Source organism: Oreochromis niloticus, linkage group LG5 (genome assembly GCF_001858045.2).
Source record: "Oreochromis niloticus isolate F11D_XX linkage group LG5, O_niloticus_UMD_NMBU, whole genome shotgun sequence".
In the NCBI taxonomy this organism is placed as follows: domain Eukaryota; kingdom Metazoa; phylum Chordata; class Actinopteri; order Cichliformes; family Cichlidae; genus Oreochromis; species Oreochromis niloticus.
The window spans coordinates 20,448,886-20,472,117 of NC_031970.2; the positions used below are offsets into that span (position 1 = coordinate 20,448,886).

The following is a 23,232-nucleotide window of genomic DNA, read 5'->3' on the forward strand; positions in this document are numbered from 1 at the left end:
AGACCCAGGACACGCTGGAGAGATTATATCTCTCGGCTGGCCTGGGAACGCCTTGGTATTCCCCCGGATAAGCTGGAGGAGGTGGCTGGGGAGAGGGAGGTCTGGGCTTCTCTGCTTAGGCTGCTGCCCCCGCGACCCGGCCTCGGATAAAGCGGATGAAGATGGATGGATGGATGGATGGATTTAGCCAAATCTCACAAAATACTCCATACAAAAAAGTGTACAATTAAAATTATGGACGGCCCCCAAACGGCCCTTTTAAGGTTTCATATGTTTTGCAATATATATAACTGACATCAGAGATGTACATAATGATCGCCTCATGTAAATCCTGGGAAAAGAACTGAATAAGGGCGCACGTCTGTAAACAATACTGTGAGAACATACGTTTTGACCATTATACTGCAAAATCACCTGCCAACTGTCGAGGGATCCTGTCCAGCAGTTTGATATGTCACTGTCTGTCCATCTCGTACAATGACCCTCTGTGATTCAGCGTCAACCTCAACATGCTGGTGAGTTTTGAGGTGAATAAAAATTTTGCTGAAACCTCCGTTTGCAATTGAATCTAGCTCACCATTAACAGACAGGTCTAGAACAAAAGAGAAATGCTGCTCTTTAACCACTATAAAAACCCGGGGAGAAATATAAAAATGCTCATGAGAAAGACTACTACTGACCTCTGCTGGGGTGGTGAAATAGTTTAAGGATTATAGCTCCACTGAAGTCAAAGCAGAGTGGAACAGTCTGATTCCCAGTTGAGTTGAACAAAAACCTGTGGAGAAGAGGAGCTAGAGGTATAGAGACACAAAGTTAGACTCTGGAATCTGAAAATAATCTGAAACAAAGAGCTCTGCAATCAACAACTCTTTTCATGCATTGGGAATTTTTGAAATTTTTTTCAGAGTTTTGGAAAAGTAAAAATGAAACACTTTAATTTTACATACTTTGTCTATTTCACAATTCTGAAAATGAATCTATTTTTTATATTTAAAGAAAAAAATTATTTTCCCATGCAGTCATAGAATGTTAGAAAACTTGCCTTAAGTTAAGAAAGTGTCATGGTGATATTGATTTTTTTTTTTTTTTAATTTTCGCCTATAAATGAAAGTTTTCCAATAAAAGTGTAAGATACTTTAGAAAATGCATAGCACTAAAGACCATTTATCCAAAAATTATTTTTTCCCCTTTTCTTTTTTTGGAGGAATTTCTTTCCAAAGTCCCCTCCTTAAAATCTTTGATTTTCTTGAAACAAACAAAGTATTCCATCAATGCAATACAGTACCTGCATAGTAATAGGACACGATGTAACGATGGGACCTAATCTTAGGATCGAAATCAGCAGCTGTAAAAACATTTACACAAATCTAATTACATAAAGTTAATATTGCAAAGCTGCAGAGTATATCATAATAAATAAGGATAATTAATTCATTTATAATTGAGTTTAATTGATGCTCATATTAACATCCATGCTCTGACACTAAAGTTCTAAACTAAATCTTTAAACAGCTCACACACACACACACACACACACACACACACACACACACACACACACACCTTTAGTGGTGTCTCCCATGGGGATTTGTAATCCATATACAGCAGGTGTTCCTGTACACCAACCTGGCCACTAGGTTGTACCTCCCAGTTTAAGTTGTCTCAGCTTGCATCTTACATCCTGCTTCTGTCTGACTCACATCTATTTGACTCAGTCTGTTACATACTCCCTTTCTTTCATTCACAGAACATCTCTGAACTGCAAGCGATCGTCTCCTCAGCTGAACTCGAGAATGTTGTTGTATTGGTTTGATTTGGTCACCAGAAAGCGCAAAACTCAGCTGACCAGTATTAGGAGTAAGGTATTCTAACATCACATCACATCTCTGTGATGTTTCACCTTCCTTGGGTTTATGAAGCACATCTGTGTTCTCTCCTGGAGGCTTTGTGACCACCATAGATGTGAGAGGGGTCACAAAGCTGTACTTCAGTGACAGCTCCATAGCTTCCTTCTTCACTTTCTTTTTCTCAGGTCCAGATAATTGAAGCCTGTGTGACAAAGTATAAAATGGTGTTGTATGTAACTTCACACATTACAGGTGTTAAGCTAAATCCATGTCCTAAAATATGCATCTTAGAGACTTTCCTCACAGAAAGTCAAGTCAGCAAAGTTCACCAAAAAACACACAATCTATTGTTTGTTACAGGGAAAATAAAGTCTAACCAAATCATGGAGATCCATTACCAGACCATAGACAGCCTGGCTGCCTATGTTGTCCAAATCCTTAGCTCCTGGGACACGTACTTTTATGATTAAGTGTAAAAACTCTGCCTTTAAAAAGATGTGAAAAAAAGTTGTTTTTGAAATTTAAGGAGATGAGTGATGATGAAGAAACATAATTGTACTAATATAATTTTATATGGGAGATGTTTAATAGAAAGGTAAGAAATGGAGATGTTGATGTTAAACTACCCAACAATGAAGAGAACACAGTTTATTACTGCAGCCATATTATCTGATGTCCCTTTAACAGACTTCTACTTGGAATTTTGGGACTAAATTTCAACCTGTTGCCCTGATCTAACAAACTTAAAACATTTACTGTTACTGCAGTTCACCTGTCTTTTTGACACCTTGTACATTCAAATTTCATTCTATACATTCAAGTTTTAGTCTATATGTTTGAGTTTAATTCTATATATTCAGACACCCAATCAATATATCCAGACTTTTCTTATAATATATATATATATACATATATGTACAATACATATATACAAATATATATATGTATATATATATATATACATATATATATATATACATATATATATATGTCAGTGTGTGAAGAGTGGGAGAAGAGGGTTGCATTGACAATCCAACACAATGGGCAGCACATTGAACACATTTTAAAAGTGGTCAGAAACTTGTAAATAACTCATGAAAGAATAAAGTTACGTTGAAACCAAGCACACCATTGTTTTTCTTGTGACATTACCAATAAGTGTCACATGGCCCTCTTCCTATTGAAAAAACAAAAGTTGTATCCAAGATGGCCGACTTCTAAATGGCCACCATGGTCACCACCCATCTTGAGGAGTTTGCCCCCTCACATATACTAATGTGCCACAAACAGGACTTTAATATCACCAAGCATTCCCATTTTATTACGGTGTATCCATATAAATGGCCCACCCTGTATATGTAAATAATTTCAAGTACAGTCAAATGTCAAATCATATATATAGATATAGATATAGATTTATCTATAGATATATATATATATGTATGTATGCATGCGATCTAACCCAAGGCATAAAAATGTACCTTTACTCTGGCTTCTTGAAGGCTTTCTGACATTAATAGGAGTCAAGTTCTTGTGCTGCTGGAAACAGACGTTATGACGGTCTAGATGTTAATAATGAATATTAATAATAATTCAGTGTTTCAGAGTTTAATGGCCCATGTACATTTTCATTGGCTTGTTAAAAAAAGCTTTTATTTATATATGTTAAAAATATTAATGCAGTTTAACCTCTTAGGACCTGGCGTCCACATATGGGGACATCACATTTTGGGTTGTCCAGACCACAATACTAAATTTTGCTCTTTCAAATGGCTTTCCAATGAGTCATATTGCTCTAAGGGGCACAATTGTTGTTTCTCATTTTGAGTTTTGCACATCATTACTCAATTGTGACTTTATAGTGTTGTTACGGTAAACTAGGGGACTCAAGCGTGGGACTCTGTTGCTTGAAGAAAGAACAAGAAATTTATTTACAAACGCCAGGTGATATGTAAAACAGTGAATAAGGTGCAATGCACAATTTCATTTATTTTATTTCATTTATTTATTTGTTTCACACATGGTTAAACAGTATTTCATTTCCTAAATTTTGATAGAACAGTGGCAGTATAATATCCTCGTAAGTGGATATCGGGCCCTTGTCTCGACCAAAACAACCCAAAATGTGATGTCCACATATGTGGACGCCAGGTCCTAAGAGTTAAAGAAAACCTTTTGGGCAAACTACGGCCCGCGGGCAACATCCGGCCCATTGGTCATTTTAATCCAGCCTGCCAAAGATTTCTACAGACTTGCCCAAATCAATTAATATCATAATTATGACTACATTAATTTGTCCTCGTCCCGTAATTCCTGACATTCCACCAGTTGGCGCATTAGGCGGAGTTGCTTAAATAGTTAAATACTATGAAAGGTAGCAATTGAAACTGATTGATCTCCAATGTGTTGTCCAACTTTCTTAAACTGGATGAGTTTAAAAAATTTTTAAGACCAGAAAAATGTCCAAACATTCAGAAGCTGACACAGAGGATGCTGATGTTGTTTGGCTCTACATGTGTGTGTGAACAGTCTTTTAGTGTGAAGAACACCAACAAAAGAACCCTACAGGTCCCAGTTGAGTGATGAACACTCAGATCTGTTCTGAGAATTGCCACAACAAAACTGACACCAGACTTTGATTCATTGGAAAAAAAAATGTTGATCAACAACACTGTTCCCACTAAAAGTGAACGCAAGTGTTAAGACTGAAATGCCGTATTTATGTTTATGCTTGATATGTATGCATCTGGTGCTGGCCCAACACGTCTGTCAAATTTTAAAAGTCAATGTATCTCCTGAGATGGCACAACACTGTTCTATAGTATAACTATCTTTCAGATAAATCACCCAGGAAAGCATATTTCATTTAAGTAAAAGAATCTAATTAGTTTTAACTTTCTGTTTAACAACAAAGTGTAGAATAAATGCCTATTAATGTCAACTCTATCTATTGTCATTTATTAGATTTGGGTCAGATTAGAAGTTACACTGAAGTAACACAGTGGTGTTTTTCTGTGCAATTGTTTCAGTAGAATTCACATGGTTGGATGTATTATTTTGACACCACAACCCCCAAATCCTATTTTTTTTTCTTTCTTTAATAAAATGATGTAGACATGAGTCATTCTGCAATCTGGGATACTTTATTTGTTCATTTTAACAGGTGGAAGGACATTTTCCACAATAAGTTTATTATTAATAATAATAATAATAATAATAATAATGTTTTCTCTACTTTTAAACCACATATTTTCTAGTAATTCAGCATAATTCACACTTAAAGTTGTGCCATGAAAAAATCTGCCAGTGGTCTCTGCAGGGCAGAGTCAGCAGACATAAGCCAGCAGTTCTTTGTGACAGGAGGGTCGGTGCTGTAGTCAATAGCGCTGTCACTACAAAAGAAAAACAAGCTCATGTCTTGGTGGAATCTTAAACAGTTTTATGTTTTGAATGAAGAAACTGAAAACATTACAAAAATGTACCTTGTAACATCTGTCTCTTGGTTTTTAATCTTTAGTTTTGTGACAGGAACTTGCTGCACCACCTCATACACTGCTGGCTTTACAGCTGGAAAAAGGGAGTAAAACAATGAAACAAAAGCTGACACTGAAAACCAGATACTAAAACAGACACAGCAACAAGATACTTTTACAGAAACCACCTATGCTCGGTGCAAACTTTGTTTTTATTCTTAACATGACACTGACAAATTCATTAATTTCTTAAGCAATGAACAAAGTATGTGCATGCATGTCGTTTCACTCACCTAAAAGTCCTTCGGTGTTGTTGGTTGAGGGTTGCTGTCTTAAAACTGGCCAAAGGAGTCTTTGGCCATTTTTCTCATGTTGTGAGATGACCAGGAGAATGTCTTCAGCTGCAATGTGAATTTCAGTGTTGTACACAGTCACTGTAACACTGGAAAAATATGGACTTTATATGAATATTTTAAAGCTCTTTGAAGATTTGAAAGACCTTCACAGATCATTTCACTTGTCTTGGCTGACTACTGCCCTACTGAGGGCTGTAATAGACATTTCACAGTGTCACAACTCCATGTAATCCAACAAACCTGCTTCTACCTGGAAGGTTCAACAAAGCTAAAAAGAAAATGAGAATTTAATATAGAATGTAATATATAATACCCGTAATAGAAACTTTTCTAAGCTTGAGAAAGCTTACCATGGGCAGGGCCTTTTATTCAAGCACTAGTTGTAAAAAGAATTTCATGAAATTAATGACAACTTTATGCATATTACAATCCCAAAATATCAGCACACACCTTTGGATTTCCTGCTACTCAATGGAAGACTGATAATCTTCACTTCAGTGTATCTTTACTTGGGTGCTTCTGTATAGCTCTGCATACATGCACGTATCCCTGACTGATGACTGTCCTACAGGCCTGTTCTCTAAACCTCTGGGAAATCTGCATGTGCATGTGCTCTAGTGCTCTACAGCTGCAAGACATCTCAATACCTGGTGGTGTATCAAGTTGTATCTGCTATGTGTTAGACGTGTATTACAAGCAATCAGTAGCCGTGTCCAAATACAGGGGCTGCATCCCTCGGAGGCCGCATTTGAAGGCCCATTAGATCACAGCCCTGGTGATGAAGGCTGTCCCAATTCGAAGGCTGCTCCAAATGCGGCCCACAAATGTGTCCTCCTTTTCACCAGATTTGAAGGATGGGCCAGGTGGATCCTTCGTGGCCCAACATATCCCAGGATTCATAGCACAGCTGTGGATAGTTTTTTTGAAAAAATGCCACACGGCTCAAGTGGGGTGGCCGAAGAGTAAACTTTTAAAAGTAAGTAAGTACTGAGTTTTATATCACTTATTTATGAGGCGATGCAAATGTTTTAATAACGAAGAACATTAAACACGTCACATGACATTAGTGATGTTAGTGCCGACGGTTCACTCATTAAGCTAAAAAAAAGGTGCTTTAATCATAGGAGTCTAACATGTGACCAATGGACCAATGTACTGGGAACTCATCTTGTTTAGTACTCCTTATATAACAAACAGAAAATACTTATTCTCTGTTGCTGTTTTTTAGTAGTGTTTACCACCTGAGACTTTCACCTTTGTGTCTGTCCTGCACTTTTCCCTTCTCTCTCTTTTTCTTTCTCTCTGATTGTTAAATAAAAGTATGAACATAAGTTACACTTGTGTTTGAATCCTACAGCTTATTGCATATTTGATTTCCATGTTTGAGAACTGCAAGTGGTCAGAGTCAGGACAGATGGACCCCACTGCTGCAGATCATCTGTGAGGTTTTGCACCCCTGATGATACACCAGGACAAACTAAGCAGTGTCTGAAGAAGCAGTCCCTCTTTGTGAGGGACTGCTAAAAATGTTTAAATAACCAATTATCTGTCCTAATTATCAGTCTTATTAGGCAATGTTAAAATGATTTTATCACTCCAGTGTTTTCAGTGTCAGAAAGATTACTCTGGGCCTTTAAGTTAAAAACTATGAAAGGCAGTTAAACATTTTTATATTAGGTCATTTTTAATATATCAGTCTACATTTTCACTTTTCATTTTATCACAAACATACAGTTATCCCAGCTCGTAAATTTTCTCTTTACCCCTATATGTAAGCATTCAGACAAATGTAATAATGCCAACATATTTAAAAAACAATATTTGTCTCTCTTATATACATCTATATTTACACTATAAAAGATGTATTGTGTTTGAGATGAAGATATAGAGTGATAGGAAATATAAATAAATGCAACTTGAATCTTTATTGAAGCTCAGTATTTGAAACTGAGTTCTAGTTCAGTGCTGTAAGTTTTTAATTAAATACAATAAATCTAATATTGACCATATTATATTTACATTACCAAAGTGAGATGAAACTAGTCTTATGAACAACATTAATTGTTATTACTAATTGTTACTAATTGTTATTTATTACCTAATCTTAAAATTATTGTTCGGTATAGAAATGAAGCCCAACAATCATGTTTTTACAGTCCTGTGTTCTCAGCCGCAGATACTTAACAAATAAAAAAACCTCATGAAAAAACAAACAAACAAAAAAAGATCATTTTTCGCCTTCATTTCTGTCAAACATTCCTCTATAAAATGTTTCTAGCGGCTAGAAGCATGGTTGCTGGGCAACCTGAGCAGTGTGACTAAGGCTAGACAATCCCATTTAACAGCCTCAGACTTCCGGCCTTCTCGGTCTTCGAAGGACCCGGCCTACGTAGACAGCGAAGGCTGAGTCCTTCGAAGGATGTGGTCCCTGAATTGGGACACAGCTAGTATGTGCTTGAGACTGACTGGAACTGAACCGTGGGGACAGGCTGGGACAGGTGATGGAAGGATATCATGTGTTGTATGGCTAAAGAAGTTTATCCTATTTGTCTCCGCAGGCCATTTTAAGATGATGCTTCAATCAGTGGCTGTTGATCAATGGTCAGGACAATTTGCATATCAGTGATCAAGAAACACACCTCACAGCCCATTGTTCATTCAGTAGTGCTAGTTTCAGTCATTGTGCAAATGTACTGTTTATAAGGTTGGGGAAACCTGCAGTCAACTAAGACTGAAAAAGTCACTTGGATGAGTGACAAAACGTTTCTAGTTCTATTATTGTAGGGTCTACCTTACTATTTGGCGCTGTATAAATAAAACTGAATTGAATTGGATGAACGGAATCAAATTTTTGGCCTTTCTGCAAGTTGTTCTTAGCTTTTCCCATTCAAAACCTCTTTTGTCCTGGTATATTTGTCTTACAATATTCCAATATTGAAGGGTTGCTGTTGCATCCAGAACTAATTTTGTTGGATTCTTTTTCTTTCCTGTTGCTAAAGAGTGAGACCTCTCACCACCATGTTCTCAGTTTCTCTGGGTACCTCAGCTTGAGAGCTGGTGTTTAGGGTAGTTAAAGCAAATTACATAATTTGAGCATTTTAAAAATACTCAAGTAAATATTGTGCTACGAAGCTTATACACTGCTATTGATGTGTTTGTAGTTGTGATAGAAATGAACCTTTTATTTTTATTTTATGGCAGACATGTTTAAATTAGTGAGATTTGGCCAAATCTCACAAAATACTCCATACAAAAAAGTGTACAATTAAAATTATTAATGGCCCAAATTGCCCTTTTTAGGTTGCATTTCCCAGGATATGTTGACATCAGAGATGTATACACTGATCACCTCATGTAAATCCCGGGAAAAGAACTGAATAAGGGCGCACGTCTCTAAACAATACTGTGAGAACATACGTTTTGACCATTATACTGCAAAATCACCTGCCAACTGTCGAGGGATCCTGTCCAGCAGCTTGATATGTCACTGTCTGTCCATCTCGTACAGTGACCCTCTGTGATTCAGCGTCAACCTCAACATGCTGGTGAGTTTTGATGTGAATAAAAATTTTGCTGAAACCTCCGTTTGCAATTGAATCTAGCTCACCATTAACAGACAGGTCTAGAACAAAAGAGAAATCCTGCTCTTTAACCACTATAAAAACTCGGGGAGAAATATAAAAATGCTCATGAGAAAGACTACTACTGACCTCTGCTGGGGTGGTGAAATAGTTTAAGGATTATAGCTCCACTGATGTAAAAGCAGAGTGGAACAGTCTGATTCCCAGTTGAGTTGAGCAAAAACCTGTGGAGAAGAGGAGCTAGAGGTATGGAGACACAAAGTTAGACTCTGGAATCTGAAAATAATCTGAAAATAAAGAGCTGTGCAATCAACACTTACTCAACTCTTTTCATGCATTGGGCATTTTTGAAATTTTTTTCAGCATTTTGGAAAAGTAAACATAAAACACATACTTTCTCTATTTCACAATTCTGAAAATGAATCCATTTTTATATATATAAAAAAAATAATAATAATTTTCCCATGCAGTCATAGAATGTTAGAAAACTTGCCTTAAGTTAAAAAAGTCATGGTGATATTGATTTTTTTTAAAATTTTCACCTATAAATACAAGTTTTCCAATAAAAGTGTAAGATACTTCATAATGCATAGCACACAGACCATTTTATCCAAAAATTGTTTTTCCCTTTTTTTTGGAGGAATTCTTTCCCAAAGTCCCCTCTTTAAAATCTTTGATTTTCTTAGAACAAAAAAAGTATTCCATCTATGCAATACAGTACCATCAGTTAAGTCAATCGGGGCATCAACAGGCTCTGAATAATCTGCAAATAATTTAAACAGCACTAGTTACATACCGGAAAATTTCAGATCTCCGGTTGATATTGCATGACTTTGGACAACACAATAAAAGAAATCTTTGACTGTCTTAGAACAAAAAAAGTATTCCATCAATGCGATACTGTACCTGGATTTTCGAGAACATAGGCGATGCCGTAATCAGCTGTAAAAACATTTACACACATCTAATTACATAAAGTTAATATTGCAAAGCTGCAGAGTATATCATAATAAATAAGGATAATTAATTCATTTATAATTGAGTTTAATTGATGCTTTTATTAACATCCATGCTCTGACACTAAAGTTCTAAACTAAATCTTTAAACAGCTCACACACACACACACACACACACACACACACACACCTTTAGTGGTGTCTCCCATGGGGATTTGTAATCCATATACAGCAGGTGTTCCTGTACACCAACCTGGCCACTAGGTTGTACCTCCCAGTTTAAGTTGTCTCAGCTTGCATCTTACATCCTGCTTCTGTCTGACTCACATCTATTTGACTCAGTCTGTTTCATACTCCCTTTATTTCATTCACAGAACATCTCTGAACTGTAAGCAATCGTCTCCTCAGCTGAACTGGAGAATGTTGTTGTATTGGTTTGATTTGCTCACCAGAAAGAACCCACCGCCCACTATAACCACTAGCAGGAGTAAGGTGTGCTAAATTGGGTTGACCTCCTGGCGACGGCCATCTCTGTGATGTTTCACCTTCCTTGGGTTTATGAAGCACATCTGTGTTCTCTCCTGGAGGCTTTGTGACCACCATAGATGTGAGAGGAGTCACAAAGCTGTACTTCAGTGACAGCTCCATAGCTTCCTTCTTCACTTTCTCTTTCTCAGGTCCAGATAATTGAAGCCTGTGTGACAAAGTATAAAATGGTGTTGTATGTAACTTCACACATTACAGGTGTTAAGCTGAACCCATGTCCTAAAATATGCATCTTAGAGACTTTCCTCACAGAAAGTCAATTCACCAAAAACACACAATCTATTGTTTGTTACAGGGAAAATAAAGTCTAACCAAATCATGGAGATCCATTACCAGACCATAGACAGCCTGGCTGCCTATGTTGTCCAAATCCTTAGCTCCTGAGACACATACTTTTATGATTAAGTGTAAAAACTCTGCCTTTAAAAAGATGTGAAAAAAAGTTGCTTTTGAAATTTAGGGAGATGAACAAACATAATTGTACTAATATAATTTTATATGGGAGATGTTTAATAGAAAGGTAAGAAATGGAGATGTTGATGTTAAACTACCCAACAATGAAGAGAACACAGTTTATTACTGCAGCCATATTATCTGATGTCCCTTTAACAGACTTCTACTTGGAATTTTGGGACTAAATTTCAACCTGTTGCCCTGATCTAACAAACTTAAAACATTTACTGTTACTGCAGTTCACCTGTCTTTTTGACACCTTGTACATTCAAATTTCATTCTATACATTCAAGTTTTAGTCTATATGTTTGAGTTTAATTCTATATATTCAGACATCCATTCAATATATCCAGACTTTTCTTATAATGTATATATAATGTGATCCTAAACAGCATTCCATGATTATAAATGCTTAAAATATCTGAAAAGTAAAGAAAGCAAAGTATAAAATAAATAAACAGTTTTGATTTATAAAAAAAAAAATAGTGTTTTGAAGACACTGATGTAACGGTAGAAACTTTAAAGACATAAAAGCTGATTACACATTTAAGAGTCATACAAGGAAAGATGGCATGTATTATACTCACTCTTTGTCCAGAAGCTGTTTAACTGTGAGGTACGCCCAAACCCTCTGGATACGATCATCAGACACTGTTCCAGTGGATTCCACGGTTTCATTTGGGTTAGAGAATATTATTCTTCTATTACTCTGTAATAAATTAAGTGTATCGTCAGTCTATCGTAAAAAAGGTTTAAGAAGAGTTCTGCTGATAAGTCCTGTGGATTGATTCTTACTGAAATGGCCACAACTTGAGGGGTGAAGGTTTCAATGTTATTATCTGTGATCTCACCGGCCACCACAATCTCAGAACCATTATAATAGTGACTGAAGTAAGTCTGGGTTAGATTGGTCCCACCCACATAGATCATTGTCACATCTGTCAGTAGAGGTGTGGCCACCTCTTCATAGAAACCCTGTTGACATACAGCGTGGAAGTGATACAAATCATGCTCTTTCTTTTCTTTCAATTCTCAGGGTTTCAAATCACATAAAAGAGTATCTATAATTTAAATACCTTCAGCTGTAAATCAGCATCAGAGTCTTCATAAATCCGCCGTGCCACACCATTATTTTGCAGCGACATTTTCTCAAGGAAATTAAAATTAACATCAAAACCAAAACCGAGACAGTACAGTGGGAATTTGCCCGCAATAGCCTGTCTTACATTTGACTGGATATTCTCCAGATTTGTCACCCCTAAAAAGACACAAGACACAGTCAGCTCAGCTCAGAAATAATGTACGCTTATAATTCATAATAAATCAGGACGGTTAATCACAATAAGCTCACAAACACCTCAATTTCATGAAATATTTGTGTACATTTGTTTACAGATGTGCTTTATTATAACCTGAGGTTGGGTCTCCATCTGTGAGGAGTATAAGGATAGATGCTGAACCTTCTCTGTTATGTGCATTCAGCATACGTGCTCCTTGCAACACTGCTTCATTTATGTCTGTGGCTGAAATGCAACAGCAACAAAGTCTCAGTACACTGTTCATTGGCCCAATGTTTATATTTCAAAATATGTATTTAATACAAAATCTCACATCCTCTGTCTTGAATATTGCGTGCAAAGTTTTTGGCGCTTTCCAGGTTTTTCCTGTTGGCCTGAACGAGTTCTCGCTTCCAGTAAGAAATTCTGTCATCAAAAGTGATCAGACCAAAGTGATCATCTTCTGCCAGATCATTCAAAATGTGGACTAATGCGATCCTCGTCTGGGTAAGAAAACATAATTTACAGACATTTTTGTTAGTTAAAATTTAAAAAAAAAGAAAAAAGTATAAATAAAATCATATAAGAAACCAACCCTTCAAATACTTTACCTGCTCAATTTTTCTGCCGTACATTGAGCCACTTTGATCAATAACAAAGACGACATTTTTTGGTATCCGAGGAAGATCAGATGGTGCAAAATGATGAACAAAGTACCCGTCAGATTTCTAAGGTGGAGTTATTAAAAAAAATAAACTTGATAGGTTATAGGATTATTCAAGAGGCTTTTTAGTCCAAATCATACAGTTTGTGTTGCTAAAAGACCAGGATTTACCTTGATGTGTCCCAGTCCATTGTCCCTGTTAACATCATAAACAATAACCAGATCTCCATTCATACCCTGATCTCCACAGCTGTCACACATTTTCTGTTGGTCGACTGTTGGATAGAAATACACCCACGCCTGGAAACAGAGTGAATCACAGTGTTTAGAAACTTGGAAGAGAGCGATGTCAGTGATTTTATTTTCTGTTTTCCGATTTGGGCTGATATTTGTATTGTTAAAAATCGCAAATTAAACATTCTCAGAATTACTCATTTGTCTCAAATTAATGCAACATGACTTTACATACAAAGAGTGTCGGAGAAGCCTAACCTTTAGAAAAAAATGAGATAAGAATCTACAAATATGTGTTCAAGAACCAAAACTTTAACCCAGAGGTCACTAACAGGTGGACCATGGTCCAGGTTTTGAAAACGCACTTGCCAAATTTAATGTGAGTTAAACCATTTCATGTAATGCCACTCAGCCAATCAACTCTGTGGATTCCAGGTGATAAACACTGGACTCTATAGTGCCAATAGTTGAGAGGTAGTCATTTGAAAAGACAGTATAGAAGAAAAGAAGAAAGATAATAAGAATAAAAAATAGCAACTCATGCAGTTTTACCTGCTGTTTCAAGCAATTATAAACTGCCTGAAGCAGTTTGTAAGAACTGACCTTTTCACTTTCTGGATACAAATGGTTCCTGAGACAACTTTTTCAGGTTTAAGGAACATAGACTTATGGAACTTCACCATGTTTGGCTCCACACACAAAAGCAAGGCAGTTTTGTCCAAAGTGAACATAATCAAAACTAATGATCAGTGTGCACCTCCACAGGTGTGTGAGATTTTTAACCAATGTTCAGTTCTATGCTGTGTGACCAATAATGGTTTTGGAATTATTTTTCAAATTATTTGTCAAAAGGTTTTGCAATTCTACTGATTTCATTTGATTTGACAGTCTATATTGCACACCAAATAATAATGATTATTTGTGCATTTTACTCCATTTATTTTCATACATTATACACTAAGATCAAGCTCCCTCTTACTTCAAATGAATAACAACCTGTTAGTACCTCAAACTGTCTCTTGTTAGAAAGCTCATAATTTTTTTTACTGTATTACAACAAAAAGATTTCAGTACCTGTTTATCTGCATGTGTTTTGGTGATGGCATTAGCGAGGGCTTTGGTGCTCAGGCCTCCTTTCACATCAATGAAACTGATGCCAGCTTCCTCGTGAATGTGCACATCCACCTGATATTAAATACAATATAATAAAACAAAAGATCTCATCATGTGTGCTGTTATTTCAGCATTTTTCCACTAATAGATACCAACAAAACAATCACCTTGAAGTCTCTGACAGGCTGCATGGGTCGAGCATGGATTTGCAGCTCGTACTTGCCATGTGTGCGTTTCATCAGTTCCTCATATGTGAGTTCAAAAGTGACCTTTTTGTGAGCAGCCACAGTTACTGAGGTCTTAAATTCCTCCAGAGTCCTTCCTACAGAACTAAAGCAGAAACAATGATCATTTCACTTACTTGTAATTATGGCTGTAGTTTGAGTAGGGAGTAAGGTTAACTCAAATTATATTTTCCTATTTGCATTCGCATTAACATTATTTTAAAGAAATGAAGAAAGAAGAGAAAACACAAGAACAGACCCAACTAATTTTCAATGACAGAAATATTTTCTTTTTCTTCTTCTTTATCCAAAGGAACACTCAGTGTATTTGTACAATACCTATAATATTAATCATTTAGTTAATACCTGACAAGTCCAGCACTTTCACCACGGGACACAGCTTCAGTGTACTGCTGCTGAGCTTGCTCCTTAGCTTTCACAACACCATCATAAACTTGGCCATCGATAAACCTGAAGAGGACCAAGAGAAGCCCTTATGTAAATGCACACACTGCTGAATATCCTGTAATTTGTTCTTCAGTGTAGAATTCTTTATTTGCAAATGTCTCTGGATGGTTACAGATTATTTTAACTTCACACACATTCGAAATTTACTGATGAAGGCATTCTTGGGAAGCCGAACATGGAATTCAATTTCCTTTGACTCATCCATACGATTGGCCACACGGCTTGTGATGACAGTGGTGGCATAACGACTGGTCACTGTGGAGTTGATGTGAAAGCTGTAGATGTCCCAGTCATCCTGAGCAAACACAGGAGGCACGTTTCACCAAAAACAAACAAACAAAAAAAGCCTCTCTTCATGTCTTTTTAATGTCCAAATAACATGACAGTATTGCAAGTTATAATTACATATCTAGGAATAAATCACTTAATGGGAAAGGCCAATTGATCCTTAATCTAGCACTGACCAGCACCTTTATTAAATGCCAAGCTCTAAACATTAAAATAAGTTCATAGACCACTTTTTACCCTGATCTTAAACACATGATAAAGTAAACATGTACACACGGTCAGTATTTCTTCACTTCAAAAGACGTTACATTATCTTCTATTCTGTTCCCTTGAAGTGCTCTTTTGGTCCTTTATGTCTACTGAACTTACCTTGTTTGGCAGTGTGGAGGCCAAAGCAAAAAGGAGTCCTATGAGTGTGATTTGCACCACAGCTCTCCCCATGATGCCTCTAACCAAAATACCAGCAAAGCAGCTGAAACGCTCTTTTGAACTTAAACAAGGACACAGTTATTATGCACACAGTGTTTTTTAAAGGGCAAACTCACTCGCTTACACAAACACCGTGTCACACAAACATTCCCAGGAAACTGTAATTTACTGCTTACCCAGCACTTTATTAGACCTTTAATATTTACATTGAGGGTCAAAACGTGTGCGCTTCAGCCAAACGTGGCCAAACTTTGGTCCCACAGCTGTCTTTTTCATTTGTGATAAGCATTCTGACAAATCAAAGATCAGCAATCTAGCTTTTCACTGTTGGTGAATGTGACTAATATTATTGTCTCAGGCCAAAAATAGTTTATTTACGTATGACATATTTATTTAAGTATGAACAGCTTTTTTTGAAACAGTATGAATGTGACAAGGACTGGAGAGGTCTGGAAAAAAAACAGGAAAAAAAAACGAGAGATGTGATGTCAATTTTGTCGAAATGGTCTTTGTGATGGGAAGTAATAAAATCTATGACAATCATAAATTTTATCACATGTCATAAAGTATTAATAATAATAATAATAATTCATGTTTAACTTATGTATTAGTCAGAAATGAAATGTATGGAACGATAATTTATACTTGTGTTTTGGGCACACATTATTTTCATAACTGCTTTTATTCACGGTTGGATGATGGATGTGTGTGTGTGTGTGTGTGTGTGTGTGTGTGTGTGTGTGTGTGTGTGTGTGAACGATATTACATAGGTAAGGCTTTATAACAACATAGAGGAGTAGTGATGGTGAAAGCTGGATAATTTGTACCCCATTGGAAGTGCATAATTAATTTTATTTGGTTTTTTTATGCAAAATTAGATCACAATCGAAGTGAAACTTAGACCCTCCCACACTCTGTGTGAGTCAGACGTCCCAGTGAGAGAGTCCAGAGAGACATCTGGATATTCACACAACGGTCACTCAGCAGCTAATGAGAAGCCCTGAGGGTTCAAGCCGCGACCTGGAGCTCCTCCTTAAAGCATCAATAGTAAGTAAGGATGGCCCTCACCTCAAACTCAACCAGTGAGAAAACTGATAACTTTTTCTGTAGATGATCATTGAGTAACAGCTGTTGGGGGGTTATGACACCCTGTCACCTGAAGCCATAGGTCAGAGAGAGAAACCAGGTTCTTGCTTGCTTGACATTTACGTATTGGAAATAGCCTTATGTGTCAAACCAGCGAGCTGGAGCTCCTCCCTGAAGCACCAATAAAGTAATTCAAAGAGAGGGTGGCCTTAATCTCTGCTAATGAGAAGAGCAGCAAGGCAGGCTTTTACCAGATCAATAAAAAAAAATTGTCAACATCACAACCTAGTTTCAAGGGGAGGAGAGAGTGCAAATAAATAACAAATTACTTTAACACTAAAATTTAACTGAGAAATCAGCTACGAAGAATGAGAACTTTTCACCACTGTGGGCATGAGGCCCTGCAGCCTTTCGCTGCTCAGCCCAACACAAACAACAGGGCATCTACACCAGAGAAGCTTTGGATATATGTTTGCAGTGTCTATAAACCAGCTGAAGAAACTCTGGAAGAACAATGGGCTTTAAATTCTGTCCCAGAACTGAACCTCTACCAGTTTAAAGTCATGAACTTTTTAAACTGCTAACAACCAGAGTCACTTTAACAGCCTCTGACTGGGCAGTATTGACTTTGACTGTCACCCCCAAGATTAATACGAGCCTGAGAGAGATGCATCAATAAGGAGAGGCCCAGACCAGAGATCAGCAGACAGATAAAAAAAAAGACATCATCAAAAACTGTCGGTACCAGGCTCTAATCCAGAGTCCAAACATCTTCTATCAGTGTCTTTGGAAAAAGTAAGGGTTACTTTTTGGTTTCTTTGGTTATTTTTCCTCTTAAAATAAAAAGACAAAGCTGCTGTTCAGGCAGTATCCCCACTCTGGGCAGGTTGGCGTGAGGTCTATCAATAAATAGCCATGCGGTTCTTTGGTGGTGTCTTCAAAACTCTCCAAGAAGAAATGTTGGAGTCCAGGAAATGTTTAACAAGCTAATGTATTAATCTGTAATTTATCATGGATGTTTTGAATAACAGCACGTAAGTACTGTTCATTCTGATGGTTCTACTGTGTTTACCTTGCAAAAACACATTATGAGTCAGTATCGTGACACTAATGTTTTTATGGTGTCTGTAATGTGTAAAAATACAGACCACCTATTAAGGTTTGACAAATGACATTGTCCAAAAAACTAAAATGATTCTGGTGAGAGGGAAACAAACTTTCATCTTCAAAAAAATTAGGCAACCCTTTAATGAATTTAATCCTGGCCATGCTGGCCATGAAACATGAACATGAAGAAACCATAGATGACCTGGAAAGTGCTGGAGTCCTTGTTAGCATTGGACATGCTCTTACCATTTATTTGGTCACATGTACTCATTGGACTTACCCAACCGATTTTAAGTAAACATTTGTGGTTGAAAAAAATCTGGAACATTCCTGGATGTGATCTGGCCTTAACAAAGGCTCAAAAATGCTAAAAGAAAACAGGGAACAGACAAGATATGGGAAGTAGACTGTGGAGGATTAAAGACCGTCTCTGAACATGTCATACAAACGTCCAGTGAGAATATTATGCAGGGATGAGTCCAGAATAAACAGGACAAGAGGTCAGTATCAGCAAATCTTTATACACTTTTATGACTAAAAAGGGTTTGCAATAAAATGTGACTATCACAGTGAAAGGCCACTAACGACTAACAGAGTACCTTTAATGGTGCAACCTGCCAGCAATGTAACATCACCTGATAACTCAGTCTAGCTAGCAGGAAAATTATAGGTGCTTTTCTTTAACCAAATCTACTCCAAATAAATACCAAATAAATCTGATCCCAACTGTTTTCCTAAGGAAATAATTGGTACCAAATTGCTGTGAGATGTTTGCACATTTCCCAATTAATATTGCACCAGTCCCAGTTGACATAAAGACAAAGCCAAGGAAAAAAGAATCTGTTTAAAATCCGGCCCTACTCTAAAACAAACTAGAGACAAGAAAAACAGTGGTATAATCACATGTGCAGCCTGTCCTCCAACTGACTATGTTTGCAGTGCAACTTGATTAATCATTTTGTCCTTTTAATCATTACTTGAATCGTACTGAAGGGCAGTATTATTGCAAAGTGCTTGAATGACAACCCGATCTACTCAGCAAACTCTTAAAAATGTTGTAACTAGAGGTGGCACGATACCACTTTTTAATGTCCGATACCGATTCCGATATCATAAATTTGGATATCTGCCGATACCGATATGAATCCGATATAGCGTATTTTGTAATCAATAAAACAGTTTTTTTTATAAATATCTTGCTGCATTTTGTATGAGTTCATACTCAAGTTTTAAAAAACAAGAGACTGAAGCTATTCTGTTATACCTGTATGCAAAAAATACACTCCACCCAAAACATTTTATAGTTCAGCAACACTGATCAATCTAATAAATTTAAACCTACACCATCCTCCCTATTCTGGTATTTTAACCCTTTAAAGCCGGTTGGAGCGGGCACGCTCCGTTTTGCGTAACTATTTTTAAATCCCCGTAGAACCGGAACCACGTAAGCTAGGGCAATAATTTTTTTTTCATATGAAACCAAAGTGGGCGATAAACAAACAAGAAAGACTGGACTTGCGGCAGAAAAGCCGATCAGCTGATCATTGATCAGTTTCATGTTTGAAGTAATAACAGGAGAGGAAGGGGGAGTGAATGAAAGAAGTAGATGCAACTGCGCAGCAAAGACAGAATAACTCCAGCTTTCTGTCTATTTTTTAATTCTAGCTGAAGTACGGGACAAATCGCTTTTCACCTCAATATGGAACTCCGATGGCCAGTCCAGCTGTGGCCACCCACAAGGCCCTATATATATATGTGTTATGAGAGTGTGAGTAATGTGGATGTCTAAGTTGTGGAATAAAATTGAGGCACAGGTGGCCAGAAGGGGACGGGGGGGGGGGGATGCCTCCCCTGCACCCCCACCCCAAGGCCCTACCTGTGTGGGTGGGTGTGGTGGAGCGGGAAGAGGGAGGCAGCCGGGGATGGGGAGGAAAAGAAGAAGGGAGGGGCAAGATGCCCCTCCCTAGGGCCAGCTCCCCGCTGACCCCAGTAGGCACCCCCGTCCTCTGGTACCCACCAAGGCAAGGGAGCCCAGGCCCATCCAGACCGGGGCCTACGGCAGCAGCACCGCCAAGCCCCACAGGACCCGGGGCAGCCCACCCGACCCCACCGCAGAGGAAACTGTACCCACCCTAACATTCAATCATCTCCGAGACTACACAAGACAATAGACACCCAGGTTAAGTTTATTCTCCACCTCTCCTATGTCTCTCCCCCACCTGCAGAGTGGACTCCTGCAAGGATGGAACAACCTCCCTGCCAGTTGAAGAGTCCCCAGTTGGGCCGATGCACCAGAGGCCCCCTGCGCCAGGGCTGAGCCCCGTGCACCCACCCGCCCATAACCTCGGCGACACACCGACGAGGACCGAAGCCCCCAAGGCCCAGCCAGAGCCCCAGCATGGAGGCGAAGCACCCCCGAACCCCAAGCCCCACGCCTGCCCCGGATCCACTCAGGGGCAGCCAGGCTACCAGGCCAGTAACCTACGTCCACCAGCACAGACCCTCCCACAGCCCTGCTGCACGCAGCCATGAGGAGAACACCCTCTGAGAGCGACCAGAGCCACTAACCAGGTTATGACCACAACCCCCGGGTTAAGCCCTCCAGGGATAACGTCCCTAGGGATTCTCCAGATGCCTTAAGCCCGTCCCAACCTCCACATCAACCACAATAGCTAATGCGGGACCAAACCACGACCCCCCACCCCCGCTAGGTGATGGAGCCGACCAAAGGAGCCCAGAGGGATTGATCTAATGTGGTGGCAGAGGCTGTATCGAGACTAATGTGATCTATTAGATAGTTTCTATATTGGCTAGAATTAAGATTATTTTTATTTTTCCAGTTCATGAGGACTGTTTTCTTGGCGATGCATAGGGCAGTGTTTGTAGTTGTGATAGAAATGAACCTTTTATTTTTATTTTATGGCAGACATGTTTAAATTAGCGAGATTTAGCCAAATCTCACAAAATACTCCATAGAAAAAAGTGTACAATTAAAATTATGGACGGCCCCCAAACGGCCCTTTTAAGGTTTCATATGTTTTGCAATATATATAACTGACATCAGAGATTTATATACTGATCGCCTCATGTAAATCCTGGGAAAAGAACTGAATAAGGGCGCACGTCTGTAAACAATACTGTGAGAACATACGTGTTGACCATTATACTGCAAAATCACCTGCCAACTGTCGAGGGATCCTGTCCAGCAGCTTGATATGTCACTGTCTGTTCATCTCGTACAATGACCCTCTGTGATTCAGCGTCAACCTCAACATGCTGGTGAGTTTTGAGGTGAATGAAAATTTTGCTGAAACCTCCGTTTGCAGTTGAATCTAGCTCACCATTAACAGACAGGTCTAGAACAAAAGAGAAATGCTGCTCTTTAACAACTATAAAAACTGGGGGAGAAATATAAGAATGCTCATGAGAAAGACTACTACTGACCTCTGCTGGGGTGGTGAAATAGTTTAAGGATTATAGCTCCACTGATGTCAAAGCAGAGTGGAACAGTCTGATTCCCAGTTGAGTTGAGCAAAAACTTGTGGAGAAGAGGAGCTAGAGGTATAGAGACACAAAGTTAGACTTTGGAATCTGAAAATAATCTGAAAATAAAGAGCTGTGCAATCAACAACTCTTTTCATGCATTGGGCATTTTTGAAATTTTTTTCAGAGTTTTGGAAAAGTAAAAATGAAACACTTTAATTTTACATACTTTGTCTATTTCACAATTCTGAAAATGAATCTATTTTTTATATTTAAAGAAAAAAATAATTTTCCCATGCAGTCATAGAATGTTAGAAAACTTGCCTTAAGTTAAGAAAGTGTCATGGTGATATTGATTTTTTTTTTTAATTTTCACCTATAAATGAAAGTTTTCCAATAAAAGTGTAAGATACTTTAGAAAATGCATAGCACTAAAGACCATTTTTTCCAAAAATTATTTTTTCCCCTTTTCTTTTTTTAGAGGAATTTCTTTCCAAAGTCCCCTCCTTAAAATCTTTGATTTTCTTGAAACAAACAAAGTATTCCATCAATGCAATACAGTACCTGCATAGTAATAGGACACGATGTAACGATGGGACCTAATCTTAGGATCGAAATCAGCAGCTGTAAAAACATTTACACACATCTAATTACATAAAGTTAATATTGCAAAGCTGCAGAGTATATCATAATAAATAAGGATAATTAATTCATTTATAATTGAGTTTAATTGATGCTCATATTAACATCCATGCTCTGACACTAAAGTTCTAAACTAAATCTTTAAAGAGCTCACACACACACACACACACACACACACACACACACACACACACACACACACACACACACACACACACCTTTAGTGGTGTCTCCCATGGGGATTTGTAATCCATATACAGCAGGTGTTCCTGTACACCAACCTGGCCACTAGGTTGTACCTCCCAGTTTAAGTTGTCTCAGCTTGCATCTTACATCCTGCTTCTATCTGACTCACATCTATTTGACTCAATCTATTTCATACTCCCTTTCTTTCATTCACAGAACATCTCTGAACTATAAGCGATCGTCTCCTCAGCTGAACTCGAGAATGTTGTTGTATTGGTTTGATTTGCTCACCAGAAAGCGCAAAACTCAGCTGCTCAGTATTAGGAGTAAGGTATTCTAACATCACATCACATCTCTGTGATGTTTCACCTTCCTTTGGTTTATGAAGCACATCTGTGTTCTCTCCTGGAGGCTTTGTGACCACCATAGATGTGAGAGGAGTCACAAAGCTGTACTTCAGTGACAGCTCCATAGCTTCCTTCTTCACTTTCTCTTTCTCAGGTCCAGATAATTTAAGTCTGTGTGACAAAGTATAAAATGGTGTTGTATGTAACTTCACACATTACAGGTGTTAAGCTGAATCCATGTCCTAAAATATGCATCTTAGAGACTTTCCTCACAGAAAGTCAAGTCAGCAAACTTCACCAAAAAACACACAATCTATTGTTTGTTACAGGGAAAATAAAGTCTAACCAAATCATGGAGATCCATTACCAGACCATAGACAGCCTGGCTGCCTATGTTGTCCAAATCCTTAGCTCCTGAGACACGTACTTTTATGATTAAGTGTAAAAACTCTGCCTTTAAAAAGATGTGAAA

At 38.0% G+C, this 23,232-nt stretch overlaps 1 protein-coding gene and 1 long non-coding RNA gene across 2 annotated transcripts; both read right to left on the minus strand.

Annotated features, from left to right (window-relative positions):
- Positions 1-484: 484 nt before the first annotated feature.
- On the minus strand, positions 485-838 carry LOC109202203 (uncharacterized). The gene is made up of 2 exons (XR_002062152.2): positions 681-838; positions 485-592 (listed from the first exon to the last, which is right to left on the minus strand). It is a non-coding gene; the product is annotated as an uncharacterized LOC109202203 (long non-coding RNA).
- Positions 839-4,974: 4,136 nt separating this feature from the next.
- Positions 4,975-16,016, minus strand: LOC100692131 (inter-alpha-trypsin inhibitor heavy chain H3). The gene is made up of 20 exons (XM_019358846.2): positions 15,850-16,016; positions 15,327-15,487; positions 15,091-15,195; positions 14,668-14,830; positions 14,462-14,572; positions 13,325-13,453; positions 13,101-13,217; positions 12,824-12,992; positions 12,625-12,735; positions 12,289-12,470; positions 12,008-12,187; positions 11,800-11,921; positions 10,663-10,907; positions 10,164-10,199; positions 9,979-10,020; positions 9,387-9,497; positions 9,121-9,298; positions 5,614-5,762; positions 5,330-5,414; positions 4,975-5,239 (listed from the first exon to the last, which is right to left on the minus strand). The coding sequence occupies exons 1-20, from the start codon at positions 15,919-15,921 to the stop codon at positions 5,125-5,127; spliced, it is 2,583 nt and encodes an 860-aa protein (XP_019214391.1). The 5' UTR covers positions 15,922-16,016; the 3' UTR covers positions 4,975-5,124.
- Positions 16,017-23,232: the final 7,216 nt, after the last annotated feature.

Bases quoted from the DNA above. Each gene is read 5' to 3' on its own strand.
- LOC100692131 (XM_019358846.2), bottom strand. From the start codon at position 15,921: ATGGGGAGAGCTGTGGTGCAAATCACACTCATAGGACTCCTTTTTGCT. The intron at 15,196-15,326 runs GTGTGTGAAGTT...GGTCCTCTTCAG, and splicing joins TTCATCAGTAAATTTCGAAT to GTTTATCGATGGCCAAGTTT. The intron at 10,200-10,662 runs GTGAGCAAATCA...ATGTTTTTACAG, and splicing joins TGGGCGGTGGGTTCTTTCTG to CTGATTACGGCATCGCCTAT.